This window comes from Psammomys obesus, unplaced genomic scaffold (genome assembly GCF_907164565.1).
Source record: "Psammomys obesus unplaced genomic scaffold, mPsaObe1.curated_primary_1811, whole genome shotgun sequence".
Classification (NCBI taxonomy): Eukaryota; Metazoa; Chordata; class Mammalia; order Rodentia; family Muridae; genus Psammomys; species Psammomys obesus.
Window position 1 is genome coordinate 13,345,906 of NW_026585895.1, and position 16,193 is coordinate 13,362,098.

Here is a 16,193-nt window from a genome sequence, read left to right on the forward strand (position 1 = left end):
ATGCAAAAGCCAGATGACCAGCACATTTGCTGTGAGGTTGATTTCTATATATGAGAGAAAGTTGTGCCCATGAACTCTCAACAATGCTGCTGCCTGAACAAGACCTGCACAATGACAACACTAGCTGACACCCCAAAAATGAATGGGGAAATCTCACAAAGCCTCGCCCTTAAATGAAGAGCTACGGGCAGCTAATGGTTGCTAAGACAGGGAAAATCAGTCCCTGTAAGGGACTAGCCTCCTGACAGGTTACCCAACCCAAAGTCGGCCCTAAGCACATATGCATATGAGCAACAGTAAATGGACTCGGAAGGTTCTATTTATATACTTTGTGTGTGGGTATACACACTGATCAAGAAGGTCATGAACTGGAAGGCACTGAAATGGGGAGAGGGAATGGCAGAGCATATGAAATTTTTTTAAATGAAATGTAAAAATAAACAAACAAACATTTAGGTGTTGGATGGGGGGAAGCTTTAAAAACCAATGCTCTAGAAGGAAATCTCACCACTGGGCATTCCCATAACAAAGCATCCTCAATTTTTTCTGATTTGGGACATTTTGGCATTTCATAAAGTTTTCTTGGCTCTGAGGCAACACTGGAGAGAAAAAGAAAAGCAGATTATTATTAGTTTTGAACTGAAGCAGTCTTTGCTCATATTTGAGACATTTCTTTCACATGTCTGTAGTCCCAAATTCCAACTTTCTATTGTTTTCCTTTAACTGTTCTTTTTTGATCACAAATTCATAATACACAAACATAAGGGAAAAAAATCTTAGGGTCTGGAGAAATGGCTCAGCAGTTAAGAGCACTTGCTACTCTGCTGGTTCACAGCTCCCACATGTGGAAGCTCACAAGTGTCTGGAATTTCAGTTCCAGAGGATCCGATGCAGCTGGTCCCTGCAAGTACCTTCACCAAACATTCATGTGCACACAGGTGCCTACACATAACTAAAATAAAAATATTTAAAATAGTTTATACTATGAAGAGGAATTTTAATTCAGAACATAGCTGCTCTGGCAAGAGATCACATCCAGAGATCTTCTAGGTCTGTATGATCTGGTTGCAATATAGATATACCTTTAACCCCAGGAGACAGAGGCAAGCAGCTCTGAGGACCAGCCTGATATAGAGCAAGTTTCAGTTAAAGAAAAGCTTAGGTCCAGGTGTGGTGGTAAATGTCTTTAATCCCAAACAATGAAGGTAGAATTAGTTTATAGAAGGAAGCACCCATGTTTGAAAGTGATGTCTAACTGAGTGGCAGAAAAAGTGGCTAGTCAAAGAAAGATTTTATCGACTAGGATATGCCCAACTCCCATGAGGAAAGAGAGGAAAGGGAACCTGCTTAAGGGAATAGCAGAGAGAATGAGGGAGAGAGGAGGCATTTTTACAGAAAGAGAGGTTGAAGAGAGAACAAGTTAGACACGACAGACCAAGCCAGAGAATGAAAAGGAAACAAGAAGATTAGAACAGATTGCCAAAGTTGGTACAAGGCCAAACTGAGTAATTCAGTCAGAAGCTGGGAGAAGCCAGATTGAATAAGTCAGCTGGGAGAGGAGTCTGAGCCAGAACCGCTGAGTTGAACCAGCCAGCAAGAGCTCAGAAAGAACAAGAAAGGGTGAGCTTATTCAGCAGTAAATCTCAGAGGCTGAAAGCATTCCAGCCCTAGTTTAGACTGAACTAAGGCTAGAACCAGGATGAGGCCTAGGTCAATCAGGCACATAAAAGTTACTTTTACAATGCTATAATACAACCATTTGAACACACATTTTGGTTCATATTCTAGATTTTCCTTATGTAAATGGAGTTGCTGGGGCATTGCTTTACAAAATAGCACTGTACTGAATTCTTAAATCCTCACACTTTACTGAAAATGTCTGTTGACTCCACTGAGTTCATTCTATTGCTCTAACTTAAAAAACTGTAATATATAGATAAAAAATATGTTGGCTAGTTTTATGTCAGCTTCACACAAGCTAGAGTCACCACAGAGGTGGGAGCCTCAATTAGGAAAATGTTAAGATCAGGCTGTAAGAAAGCCTGTAGGGCATTTTCCTAACTAGTGACTGATAGGGTACCACTGTGAGTGGTGCCATCCCTAGGCCAGTGGTCCTGGGTTCTATATGAAAGTAGGATGAGCAAGTCAGGGGAAGCAAGTCAGTAAGCAACATTTCTCTACATTATCTCCTGCCTCCACGCTCCTATTCTGCTTGCGTTCCTGTCCTGACTTTAAAGGATGAATAGGGGAAGCATAAGCCAAACAAACCCTCCCCTCCCCAAGTTTCTCTCATAACAGCAATGTAACCCTTAGACACCTTAGTTTGAATGCGCATTTGTGGATACAAAAGGAAACTCTTTTTATGTGTAGTTTGTTTCTTTCAGAATATTAAATATGTATCTAGTTCCACTATCATCGAACATTGTATCTTCCAGCAACTTCAAGGCTAGCCTGGGAAACATTGAAGGTGCTCAGCCAGGCCCTAGGCTCTATCCCCAGAACTGTACCCATGCAGTCCCTACCAAAAAAGCAAGCATTCTACCCTTGATGCTTTCTTTTGAAACAGTTTTGCTACAGTCCCAAGGCTGTTCTCAAGCAATCCCCCTTGCCTTCGTTTCCCTGAGCTGGGGCTATATCCTGCTACTCAACCCCCACCCCCAACCCACAAGGTTCTCCTTCTCTGAGCATTGGTGAGATGTGGCCAGAGATGTTTTCTTTTCTTTTTTAATGGATGAACTTTAAAGTTCAACTACTGTGAAGAGAAGCAATTTTTAGGATGACATTTTATTCACCTCTGATATTCTCAGTAACTCAAAGGTTTAAATCAAACTGAATGTCAGAGGAGTGAAAGCAATCTCATGTGATTCTACCTTGGGTGCAACATTCAAGAGCATGATGAAGAACACCTGTATCATTTATCACCAAGACGTTAATCAATGGCATTTACTCTGTCTGAACTTTTTAAAATCAACTGTCTCTGATTTGGAAAAGCAATGTGTTGGTATTAGCTGGTACCTAAGAGTCACTGTGAACACTGCAGGGTATGGTGGTGAGTAAGCATCATGAACATACAAGAGGATGTCCAGATCTCTATTGCTGGAGTCAGAGGCTTAGAGACACTGTTTTCCGAAAAACTGATGATTAAGGGACAACCACTTAAAGCCTTTGGCTGTTTTTTTATAAAAGCACACAAAGAAGCATTTATTCAAGAAAAACTCCTGGGATTCCGTAATAGCGGGAGCTGTGTTTGAAGCGGGCATGTTCCCTTCCTTTTTCTAGCTCAGCAAGATAGTATCACAGCTCTAAGCTGTTATGACTAACAGCCCCAGGATCCTTCCTCCTGTTGCTCTGACTCAGAAGAACGGGCAGGCTGACACCATTTTCATCTAGCCCCAGCCATGTGTTTTTGGGATGAGTCCTCTGTTAGTATAGTTGAAACTTGAGGCTCCTTTCTGCCCAGGCCCCATGAAGGTTCCTCCTCGGTAGAGTCACTACAGTGTAGATTGGGGTCCTGACTCTAGTTCTCTTTCTTCGTAAGTTCAGACTGGCCTCATCTTTCTTCCCTGAGCTGTGTCTTCCCTCCACCTAAACTGCCCAGCTTTCACTATTAGGGCAGCCAGTGACTCCCTCAACACCTGTGTCCATCTCCATAGCATTGGCTTGACGACTGCCTGGGGAGAGAAGCAAAACAAGGAGCTCCTGGACCTTTCTAATTCAACCGACTCTGTCTGCAACAGATGTGGAAAGGGTCAAGTGTCTGTGTACTCTGTAAATTATTGGAAGTTACATCCAAAGTTGGGGGGGATGAAGGGACATGGGTAAAAGTAGCATTTACTTGCCTGAATAGATTGTCATCTCCGAAGCTTACTTCCTCCATCTGCTAACCTAGGCCCAGTCTTTGAAGCTTCTAGCCTCCATACAATCTAACCTAGGCCTGGAATGTCTTCAGCTTCTGAGACTTACTGGCTGAATAAGCTCACCCTCTCTTGTTCTTTCAGCTCTGGCTGGCTGGTTCACCTCAGCTGCTATGGCTCAAACGCCTGTCTTATCTGACTGATTCCACATGGCGTCTCTCTGTTTCTCACTGAATTGCTCTACTTGGCTTCAAACTAACTCCAGCAATCTGTTCCAATCTTCTCTTTCTTTCTCTGCTCGTTCTCTTTAACCTTTTACTGTAAACCTGCTCCCTTAAGTAGCTTCTCTTTCCTCTCTCAAATCTTTTTTCTGCCACTCAATTAGACATCACTTTCAAACATGGATGCTTTCTTCTACAAACTAACTTTACCGTCATTGTTTGGGATTAAAGGCGTTTAGGACCATGTATATTTAGAATATGCTTTAAAATATTTGCCAACATAAAGAGAGGCAGCTCAATTTCTTAATCTAGGTGACAGGCATGGAAGCATCAATTCAGTGTGGCTTTTTCTTCAGCCTGACCTTGAATGCTTGAAGATGAGGATGACTGTTAAATACTATATGTCTATAAATACTGTTTTTGTTTGAATATTTTTTCTCTTGGAAAAAAAAAATAAGTACTTCTAAAACAAAATACAAATACTCATCTCCTAAGCAGCATCTAATTATTTCACAACCCATTTTCTCGACTCTGATCTTTTAAATGCTATAAAACAGCAAATAATGCCGAGCAACATATTATTTTGCCTGTGCTATAATTTTGAGTGAAATAAGTATTTACAAAAATGAAACCTGCAACTTTAGATTTAACGAGGTTTTAAAATCACATGCATTTTCCATCTAGTTTTATTATGGACTCTTTAAAAAAAAATCTTCCTATTTGACTAAGCACTAAAGTAGCCACGTGGTTCTGCAAAAACTACGGTCAGGTGAATTACATGAAAAAACCATCACCAAGAATTTACCTGCTGACACAGCACCGGTAATTGTCAAAATATATTCTTCCTCTCTCATATGCTATAGGTGACTTGGAATGAGTTGTCCAAACATTCTTAAATTTAGTACTCTCCTGGAAAAAACAAAGAATTTCACTTTAGAAAAGTACTCAGCTATGGAAGCATTTTAGGTGGGTGGCGTAAATCTACGGTTTTTAAGTACATTGTTTTCTAGTTTTCTGTCCACACGTGTTGGTTTAATTCATGCCCAACTTTTAGATCGATTGGTTTGTAGGAAGGCAAAAGAAGACTTTTAAAACTAAAGCCACGAGGCGGACCCATGAGTACCTATATTCTAACACCCTAATTGCAGGACATGGATGCCTCTCCCCACTTACAACCCTCAAAAGGGAATCAGAGCGCATAAAACAAGCAAACAACCGGCAGGAGGTTGGACCCCAGGCACTTTCACTACGGCGGGCATCACCTGGCACACCAGAGCCCGCAGGATGCCCAGGTTCGTCCTCTGCACCACGCCTGCATCGCGTGCGAAGAAGCCCAGAGCCCGGCGACTCAGCCTCTGGCACACATTGGCCTTCAGGGTCCGGCCCATGGAAGCTCGCGGTCCGCAGGGCCCAAGAGGGGCGCGCCCCTCACTTCCGCGAGGGGTGGCAGCTGCCGCCTGCGAGGCTCCAAGGAAGGCTGAGGCGGGAGTCCGCACTGGGCACTCGGGACAGAGACCAACAGCTAGCACCACAAGGGTTTGGTGCAAAGGAACAGAACCGACAGCGCCTTCTTGGCCTTTCCTTTGCCTCTCGGGATTGCAGCTGCACCTCGCGGCTTGCCGTAGCCACTCCCTCTCCCGGAAATGTAGTTCCCGTGGCCTTTTTATAGTTTCTTTCGACCCGGGCCTCTTTTTCTCAGAACTACAATTCCCACTAAGCAAAGCGAGGAATGGCCCCGCCCCTCCCCTCCCATATTCCTTCCCTCCTGACCCTGGTAGGTTGCGCAGTACGGCTGCGCAGTGGGTCGGGTCGCTTTCCTGGCTGCACGCGGCTGGTGGGTAGACCCTTGGGGGCGCTGCTTCATCTGTATTTCTCCCAATCCCTTCCCGCCCTGGTGCTGGGGGCTAACTGCCAGCCCCCACTTTAGCCCTGCGAGGTTCTGGCCACGTGTTCGGAGAGGTGTTGTGTCCAGTGGGACCCTCCAAAGGTACGCCCGGTGGCTTTCCCTCAGCCGCACGTGGGACGTTGTGGATGAGGTTGACTTGAACTTTTGGTTGTACACACACTATGCTTTTGCATTGTGATTACTAGTGAAAGATGCAGCGTTTCCCACCAAAGTAGGATTGAATTTCTTTTTCCCAGAGGCCCGCCCTTGTGTGGCCAGTGGGGACCCTGGGCTGGTTTTGTGGTAATTGCTGTGTTTTCTTCCTCCTATTTTTCCTTATAGGGAATAATATATGAAATGATTGCGTTGTTATTGGACTGCCTAAGGTAATCTAGTTGATTTACCTAAGGAAAAACTAACATTCTCTGTTAACTAGTTCTGCCTGTGTGTTCAAAATTTCCAGCACACTAAAATTTCCTTAACTGTACACCACCCGTTTCCTGAACGTAAACCCCTTTAGTGTGGGCTCTGCATCCCCCCCGCTTAGACTTGGCATGCTCCTTGATCTTCGGTGCTTAAAGGAAAAGTCAGTAAGCACACCAGCTTTCTGACTGACAAAAGTACAATACTGGATGAGTGCGCTGGGTCAAAATTTAACTTTTATTTTTAAGAGGGAGGGGTAGATTATTTTCTTCTGGGCCTGCCTTTCTCCCCCCACCCTCCAATATTTCATGACTTGCTTATAGCATAGGGTGGAGTGCCTTGTATATTTTTAGAACGCTGTACAATGGTTAATTTGGTCATTCATGAAGGCAGCTGTCACTGAGAGAACTGGAACCCAGAAAAATATAGCTGGATTTTCTTTGGCTGAAGCGAAATGCAAATCATTGCTGAATTGCATTCATCATTTCTCTTTCTTCTCTCTGCAGCTCCTCGCTTTCTGTGCTCTCCCACCATGGCAGAGTTTTTAAGCAGATATAAACTGTGCTGATTCTTCACATAATTTTTAAAACACCACTATAGTTGAATATTCCAACAAAAACAATAGCGAGTAGTGACCATACTTTGATTGGACCCTCTTTTCACTCGCTTCCTCATATAAAGTGCCAGCAGTGAGTTAGTTAATGGCTGGACACAGACCACCCCTCTTTTGCTCCATTTAATGTCTTTCTTTGTTTGGATCAAAGTTCTCTGGTTCTACCAGATCTAACTGCCTGTCCTCTGGGAACTCTGTAAGCTTGAGAAGTTTATTTACATGCTTCTCTTTTATTTGCATTCCTATCAGTGTGATACTTCAAGGCCAGTTAACTCTAAGAGTTTTCCAGGTCTTCCTGAATGGCATCAAGCTTGACCCCTAACTCATCACAGTAAATGATTTCTTTCATCATTTTTGACAGCCAGTGAGCAGGCTGGGGCTGTGGGAGAGCAAGAAGGGACTGCACAATGTGCACAGCTTGGGCAGCCCCCACTCTTCTTACCCATCATTCTGGAATGTTCTCTTCCTGTGGTATTTATCTTACCACCAAGCTCTCCAAGGAGAGTCATTAGACTGTCTTTGCCTCTCCCACAACCCAGTCTTTTTGATTCTATTTCTGTCCAATCTTTTCATCTAAGCAGTTTTGTGCCTTCCTGGGTTTTTTTTTTAAATCACATTATTAATTAGCCTTCTGATTGTTCTTTTTTGCCTATACTTGGATACTTTCGATCCCAACCTGCTGAAGTTTTTGTAGAGTGATTTTACTAATGCACAAAGCTGTCACATCATTCTTAGTGGCACATAGTCATTCATTGCAGAATGTCTCAAACCAGAATCCAACCCAAGATCCATTGTTAAAGTATTTTTAGTATGTTAAGTACATGCAAATATAACACTGTATAAAGTCCTGTGTATCTTATATGCAACTATAATAGCCAGGCACTTGTAAGCTAAATGGAGCAGAACTATATGAGCAGTAAGTTCAAGTGAATGCCTACTCGTTGTGATCATTGATTCAGTTCTGCTAGACCTTAAAATTCAGAAAGCTAGCCAGTCTGCCCTATCCTTCAAGGCATACTTTCCTTACACTGAGACCTATACATATTTTTCTAAAGTTAGAGATTACTCAGTGGTCCCAATCTTTATTTAAACCACCTGGAAGCTTTCCCTTGTCCAGTGGGCCTTGACTTTATTTGACCTTCACTGGACAGCATCATTTACCTACGTTAAGTGTCTTAGTTATTTTCTGTAGCTATAATGAAACACCATGGCCAGAAGCAACATGGGTAGGAAAGGGTTATTTAGTTTATATATCCTGAATCACAGTTCACTGAGGGAAGTCAAGGCAAGAACTCAACCCCAACAGAGGCTGATGCACAGGCCATGGAAGGGTGCTTACTGCTTACTGGCTTGCTCCTCTTGACTTGCTCAGCCTGCTTTCTTACGGAACCCAGGACCACGAGCCCAGGGATGGCAGCGCCCTCAATGGGCTGGGCCCTCCCCTATCAATCACTAATTAAGAAAATGACCTACAGGCCTGTCTGCCTACATTCTAATGCTGTGACCCTTTAATACAGTTCCTCATGTTGTGGTGATCCCCAACTATAAAATTATTTTTGTTGCTACTTTATAATCGTCGTTTTGGCTACTGTTATGAATCATATAAATATCTGTGTTTTCCAGTGGTTTTAGGTGACCCCTATGAAAGGATCATTTGACCCTAAGGGGGTCACAACCCACAGATTGAGAACCGCTGTTAAGGAAGTATTTATCAATCATGGTTTACTCCTCTCTGATTCTAATTTGTGTCAAGTTGAAGTAAGACTAGCAGGGACTTTTTCAATACTCTGCACGTGTGGCAAATGTACAGCTTGTTGTGTAGTGTACCCCTAAGCCCAAACGTGGGACCCTAAGCCCTGGAAGACACTCAGATAAAAGATAGTTCTCTGACTATCTTTTTGTTAAAAATCTTTTTTCTTTTTTGAAGATTTTTTTTTTTAATCAGGTTGAAAATAAGGGTTTCTCTATCAGGCTCATTGTCAAGATACATGCTCAGATTCCTAAGGGTCCATGGAGGATGGATCAGAACCCCTTAGTGACCGGCATAAAACATGTTGTCTTTGCCTTGCTGCATTCTCAGCCTTGTCTGTTGACCGATCTTCATGTCTGTTCCTGTTCTAATGTTTCTCCACTTGCTTAAGACTTTCTACTTGAGACTTTCTCCAGAGCTCCCCTTCCTTTTTCTTTCTTTTAGCGGTTAGGCTCAGGACTCTTGCCAGGGACCCAGCTCTGCTTTCCCTGACCCTCCAGCTAAGTAGCCCTGAATGTATCCCTGCGTTACTCTGCATATGTTTGTGGCACTATATTGAGCTAACCTGGGCAGAAAAATGAGCTGTAATACTGCTCTGCCTCTCTAGCACACTACTTAAAATATGGTTAACGAATGTGTAGGTTGAATGAATGAATGAATGAATGGTACAAAATCAGTTTGTAGAATCTATGATCAACAGCTAAGTGCTTTTAACATCAATGAAGACTTAGTCTCGTCTTAGTCTTTAAATCAATGGGAAGCTAAAGTAGAAATGAGAAATACAAATCCCTATGAATTCAGCCTTTACAGTACCTGCCAAGGGTGGTGGCACATGCCTGTAATCCCAGCAATCAGGGAGGCAGAGGCAGGCAGATCTCTGTTATTTCAAGGCCAGTCTAGTCTACAAATCGAATCCAGGACAGCTACACAGAGAAACCCTGTCTCGGAAGAAAAAACAACAAAAAAACAACAGAACAAAAAAGCAGTAACTTTTGTTTCGTTTTGGTTTTTCAAGACAGGTTTTCACTGTGTAGCCTTTGCTGTCCTGGACTTGCTTTGTAGAGCAGGCTAGCCCTGAACTCACATCGTGCTGCATACTTTTAGTACCAGCACCGAGGAGGCAGAGGCAAGTGTTTCTCTAAAGAGTTTGAGGTCAGCCTGGTCTACATAGTGGATTCCCAGTAAGATCCTGTCGTTTTTTTAAAAAAAAAAAAAAAAAAAAAATTTGTTTGTTTGTTTTAATAATGTAGATAATAAAATAGCATTAACAGACACAACTTATGATTACAGTTTCTCTAGTTTGGGGAGTAAGATAAAAATAAATATTGCTTCTTTTCTCACCCCCCCATTTTTTGTTTTATCAAAATACTTAACATTTTACCCATGATATTTTAAAGACAAGAAAACATATAAATTTGGAAGTTAATAAAATGATTTCTGTTTATATGATTTGCTTAAAGAAAGGCAATTTAAATAAGCAAGCACTCAGGCTTTTGAATATTTGTTCCGAAACAAAATTTGAAGCAAGGCCATTGGAGGCCATCATTCCGCAGTTACTGTCCTCTGCCTGGGCTAGGACCTGTTTTTGGCCTAGGGTACAACAGTGATTGTGAGAGGAGGACCAGCTAGAAATGGTTCTCAACCTGTGGGTCACAACCCCTTTGGGGGTCAAATGACTTTTTCAGAGGCGTCGCATGTCAGATCTGCATATCAAACATTTACATTATGATTCATACCTAGCAAAGTTACAGTTATGAAGTAGCATAAAGCTAGAAGCCCCCGTTTAGCCAGAGAGGTCAGAGAAGTCCTCTTTAAGGGTGAGCTTTCAAGCTGAGCTCTGAACGCTGAAGAGGACCGCTCTGCAAAGGTCTCAGGAAAGAGAACGCATGGTGGTTCATGCTTGTAATCCCAGCACTCAAGAGGCTGAGGCAGGAGGGCCCAGGTGAGTCCCAGGCTAGACTACAAAATGGCCGTGTCAGACCCTGTCTCAAACAAAGGCAGGCTTCCAGGATGCTCAATTACAGGATTCTTGAGGCTTGTAACAACCATGTTGGTTTGTTCTAAAATGTCCAGAAGGCTAGTGTGGCTCTTTTGTATACAGGAGGAAGATAGACTCAGAGTGGTAGGCAGGGGCCTACCATGTCCAGCCATTCAGGCTGAAGAAAGGCTTTTGAGTTTGTTCTCTGTGACAGAGGCTTTGAGAAGGGGAGTAGCATGACCTAATTTGTTTCAATAATGTCAGTTTGGCTCCGGGGTGGAGAATGTACTGGTTGGCCTCTCTTCTGAAACTGGATTCCAATCATTATGGGATCACATGTCCGAATGTGGGAGCCATGAGAAATTTGGCGATAGTAAAAGGTTTCAGAATGCACAACCAAGAATCCGTTCAAAAATCAGATGTGTGATGAATCTGATGGGTTTTTAGCACTGCTTGCCTGTTACAGCCTTAGTCCTAAACACACAAGGGTACACACTCTACATTACACACGCTGTTACACCACACAACACACTTCCTATTGTATGTTATGAACTGCAGTATTTTTTCTGTCTGTATGTTGTAGTAACTAAAAATTAATTAATGTTTGCTATTGATTGCAGGCTTGTGGCAGTCACTATTTAACCCGCTACCATATCAATAAAAGACTGACACCTGTTACATTTTTAATATGCCTCAAGCTCTGGGGCTGGGCAGAAACCACTCCCCTGGGCTACCTTGTACCTTTCAGCCATGCATTCCATGCCAATTGCTCTAATAATTTCTAGCTGGGCTACTTCCCATCCAGTATCTCATAAATGCTTGCATATGTTTCTCATCTGGCCCTTTCTCTCCATCACTGATCACCGATCCTCAGAGTAAACTCCTCCCAGCCACGTGGTTCTCCTTTAGTCTAACTGATAGCAGTCTCCTCCTTCCTCCTTCCACCTCCTTCCTCCTCTCCAGCTCTTCTCCCTCTCTTTCCCTCCTGTGATCTCCTGTCCTCCAAGCCTCCGCCTGCCTCACTTCTGCCCTGCCCAAGTGTAGGTATTCATTCAGCCAATCAGGGATAATTTGGAGCCCAGGTTACACAGCTTCACTTTGGTATACTGGAGAGTCAGCTCATAGCAGACAGCAGACCTCAGGGAGCAAAATAATTAACAGTCATATGTAAAGCACCAGACCGCAACATAACATTGATACAGGCTCTTCTGTTCTTACAGAGGCAGAATAGTTTAAATACAGAAAAGAATGATTTTTTTTATTTCCCTATCATCATTCTTCAGCATTTGAGGATCAAATTATTACATCCTGGGATTATACGGTGTTAGAATGTTTGATTTGAAATTTGCTGTTTGGGTTGCAGGCTTGAGTTTTATAAGTTTTGGCTTGTGATTAGGACAGAATTTCCAACAATATCTGAAATGGACCTAAATGTGCCTCCTGCCAGTTTGTAGTAGTTACTTATGCAAAGTGGTATTCTCAGCATTGATAATTATAAAATCTACATCAACCCTGAAAAGGCTTTGAAGATGTTCTACGTCTTATGATAACACTCAGCCCAGATCTAATTCTTTCTTATTAATTTATTTATATGTGTAGTTCATGCATGCCTGTGTGTGTATATGGGTGGAGGCCAGAGTTTGAAGCTGGAAGTCTTCCTTGATTTCTCTCTGACTTACTTTTGAGGCAGCGCCTCTCATCGAACCCAATCTGTCCACCTCTGCTCCTAGGTTGCTGGGATACAGGTATGCACGACCACGCCCTACATGACCACGCCCTGCATTTTTTAAGTGGCTGATAGGGATCCAAACTCAGGTCTTTATGCTTGCACAGCAGGTACTTTACTCACTGAGCCATCTTCCTAGCACTGAGATTTAAGTATTTTTGTAAAAATACACTGGCTGTGCAGGACGTGGTGGTAACGTCTTTAATCCCAGTGTTTCTTGGGAGGTAGGTCTCTGTGGTTTCTAGGCCAGCCAGGGCTACACAGTGAGATGGAATCTCGAAAACAAATACAAGCACAGCTATATCATTAGTATGAAAATATTTCATCTTTATAAAATTGATTTTTAAAACAACAAGTCTCAGTGTGGGTGGTCCAGACTTGCCTTAAATTTACTGTGTAATTCAGTCATCTTGATGTCCTGATTTTCCTGCCTTGGCCTAACTGCAGATGAATTTTAGAAGGATGGGTAAGAGGACTTCAGATGTAATAGATTAACGATGAGGAAAAAAACAATTGAGTGAGACTCTGGGTATGGGTCAGTTGGTAGGGTGTTTGGTCTGCATGTGTAACACCCTGAGGTGGTTTGTTACTATGCAGAAAAACAGCTTTTAACTTAAATCAGGTACAAACTCTTTAGAATTTCCTGTAGTGTTAAAACTTGGTGACTCTTTTTGGGTGTGTGTGTGTGTGTTCCTTTTTTTGTTTTGTTTTATTGTTGTTTTTTTGAGACAGGGTTTCTCTGTGTAGCCCTGGCTATCCTGGACTCACTTTGTAGACCAGGCTGGCCTCTGCCTCCCAATGTGCTGGGATTAAACGTGCATCACCACCTCGACGTTTTTTTAAGAAGCACTTAACTTGATGTCGCAAAGGGGTTTTTTTTGTTTGTTTGTTTTTGGGTTTTTTTTTTTTTTTTTTTTTTTTGGTTTTTTGTTTTGTTTTTGTAAAAATCGTAAGCCAGGTGGTTGTGCATGCTGTGCAGCATTTGGGAAGGAGAGGTAGATAGTGCTCTGTGCTTTTAAAGGCAGCATGGTCTACAGAGTGAGTTCTAGGACGGCCAGAGCTAGACACCTTGTTTTGACTCCCCTTCTTCTCCTCCCAATTTAAAAATGTGTCTTTTCCATTTAAGTCTTTAATTAAATGTGGAAGTGATGTAAATTAGTGATCCATTTTGTTAATTTGCATATGCAAGTATGAAAACTTGTCCCAGAAACATTTATTGAGTAGTCGTCATTTCTGTGTAGAGCTGCTCGGTTAGTGCTAGTATACATCAAATTACATATGTGGTGGCTTTATCTGTCTTCTGTTGCTACAACAAAATATCTGAGGCTGGGTACCTTAGAAGTTTATTTAACTCCTATGTCTGGAGGCTGGAAGTCCAAGACCCGGCAGCTGAATTTGTGTGACTTCTTGGGAAGTTTCCCTTGGCTGTGTCACATGCTTGATGGCATCGTGGTGGGAACGATAGCAGTGCTGTTCCAGCGATGTAAATAATGACATAGATTTACTAATATTTTAAACCTTAGGCATTTTAGCTGGGCAGACTCTCAGCTAGCCTAACCCGACTTATCCTGGCATTATGTCCCAGGACACACCAGGGCTTTTACTCTCTGTTTCTATTCACAACTGTTCACTCACTCGCTCTCCCCACTACCACATCCCTTGGTGATTCTCCTGCCTCTAAGGAGTCCTTTTCTCTGCCCAACATTTCTGCCTTCCCCTTCTTGCCCAGCTCAGCTCTTTATTAAAGCCAATCAAACACAATTCTAGATTGCCTTAGGCACGTGAGGAAAGAACAACTATTTTTAAACTATGAGAGCAATGGTGGGCCTTAGCTCTCTGCCAGCACAGAATTAATGACTGAATACGCAGAGACACACCTTCACACAGTGCTCCCCAACAGGGAGCAGGCTTGAAAATGTTGACAGGAAGCCAGAAAGACTCAGGAACCATCCTTGTACTTTTCCTAAGAACGGCGAACCTTGCTCTTCTTCCAGGAACCAGGAACTCACAGAGTTCTGGTGAAAACTATACATATTCCACAAACATTGCCTCCTGCGGTCTATACTCACCTTCCATTAGACCCTGTTCTTAGAGGCTCTGCCACCTTTCAACACCTCACACTAGGGACCAATCTTCCTGTGTGTGAGCCTTTGGGGGACGGACCTGAACCATATGTAAGCCATGGCACGTGGTTGGGTATGTTTCTAGTCTCTGTTCTGTTCCATTCTAGTTTTCTCTCTCTGAGCAATAGCTCACTAATTATTACAGTTAGTTTTGTAACAAAGCTTGACAGCTGGTGGAGAAAGCCTTATAACTCAGAAATGGTTTTTTGTTGTTATTGTTCTTTGTTTTTGCTATTTGTACTTTTCATTTTAAAACCATTTAAGTTCCACAGAAAACCTCACTAGAATTTTAAAAACAGATGTTTTTAATTTTATTTTATGTGTGTGAGAGAGACCAAAACAATTAAGAATTAGGTTTTTGGGTTGCTGGATTAACATTAAACACCAGCCTGAATGAAGACCAGGCATGTTAAGACATGTCCAGCTGGGCCTGCTGCAGTAGGGAGCCAGCCTTGCTGCATTCTTTTCTGCCCACTAGAGATACTGTTGCCAGGAAACTGGCCCAGATGGCCCCCATATTGTTACAAGTCAGTAGCCTTGTTTCTGGAGATATCACTGAATGTGCTAATTATCTCTCTCCCGTAGCAACAACCAATCAGGACAGGACATTGGACCGAAACCCAAGACCAGATGTTGTCCCCTACACACCAAGAGAGAACAAAGAAAGCCAGAACCATTTATGGTTTTGGCACCTTCCCACAGCCAATCATTTTAAAATTCAGTTCCCCTTTTGTGTTTAACCAATAGAAGCTTGCCAGGGTGGAATTCTCCTGCTTTGGGCATGGTGGGGGTGGGGGCAGAAATGGAACCGATAAATCACCCTCAATCCTGACCTCAGGGCTCTCAGTTGATACCAGTGCCTTGGTGTCTGTGAGAGTCCCAACTTGAGCTGCGAATAAAGATCCTTGTGTGTTTTGTAACGGACTCAACGTCTGGTGGTCTTTTGGGGGTCTCGCAAATTGGGCATAACATCTTGGTGTGATAGCCAGGAACCCCAAGTCCCTCAGGACCACCCTTGCAAACCTCTCCCCCTGCCCAAGCTGGAGGATCAGAACTCTGGATAAGCACTTTTGTCTTGGCCAACTTCTGTGTCTTTGTTCTGTCATTCTGTGTATTTTTGAGATCTCAAGGCAGTAGACAGTGAGTGGCCACGGAGCAGTCCCAAGTCTGTTTGATAGGCCTGGAAAAAAGTGGGTTGCTTCCACAGAGACAGGAAGTGCTGCTGATGTATTGTTTTGGGGTTCTTACCCGCTTGCTTGGCAGAATCTGTTGTTTGGCTTTGTGTGTGTGTCTGGCTGGCTGGCTGTGGTGACTGTTCTCATTTCTTTGGACAGGAAAAGGACGACATATAAAATGGGACAGATTCCTTCTACTCCCCTGGACCTGATCCTGGCCCACTTCAGAGACTAGGGGCCAGGGGATGGAATCTTTCTCTTTCTCTTAGACAAATTCGCCATCTTTTACAGCTCTGAATGGTTTACCTTCAACATCGGATGGCCACAGGAAGGGTCTTTTGACTTAAAAATTATCCTAGTAGTCAAATTAGTGATCCTTAGACCTGACACAGGTCACCCAGACCACTTTCCCTAAATCATGGTCTGGGAGAACATGGTGTTTGAC

The 16,193-nt window shown here is 43.0% G+C and overlaps 2 protein-coding genes across 9 annotated transcripts in view; one reads left to right on the forward strand and one right to left on the reverse strand.

The window, feature by feature from the left end:
• Dcaf17 (DDB1 and CUL4 associated factor 17) overlaps nt 1-5,651 on the reverse strand; it is a 31,844-nt gene extending 26,193 nt beyond the window's left edge. For both annotated transcript variants that reach the window (XM_055600070.1, XM_055600069.1), the window contains exons 1-3: nt 5,338-5,651; nt 4,881-4,984; nt 509-599 (exon numbers count right to left, since the gene is read on the reverse strand). In XM_055600070.1, coding sequence (XP_055456045.1) covers nt 509-599; nt 4,881-4,984; nt 5,338-5,463 — 321 coding nt within the window. In that variant the 5' untranslated portion in view covers nt 5,464-5,651. The remainder of the gene's footprint in view (nt 1-508; nt 600-4,880; nt 4,985-5,337) is intronic.
• Nucleotides 5,652-5,870: 219 nt separating this feature from the next.
• Mettl8 (methyltransferase 8, methylcytidine) overlaps nt 5,871-16,193 on the forward strand; it is a 91,178-nt gene continuing 80,855 nt past the window's right edge. For 5 of the 7 annotated variants that reach the window (XM_055600320.1, XM_055600321.1, XM_055600319.1 and 2 more), the window contains exon 1: nt 5,871-6,062. The gene's annotated coding sequence lies outside the window, so the exon portion shown is untranslated. Of the gene's footprint in view, nt 6,063-6,302; nt 6,347-16,193 lie in introns of all 7 variants that reach the window. The other 2 variants (XM_055600322.1, XM_055600323.1) reach the window with 2 other exon arrangements.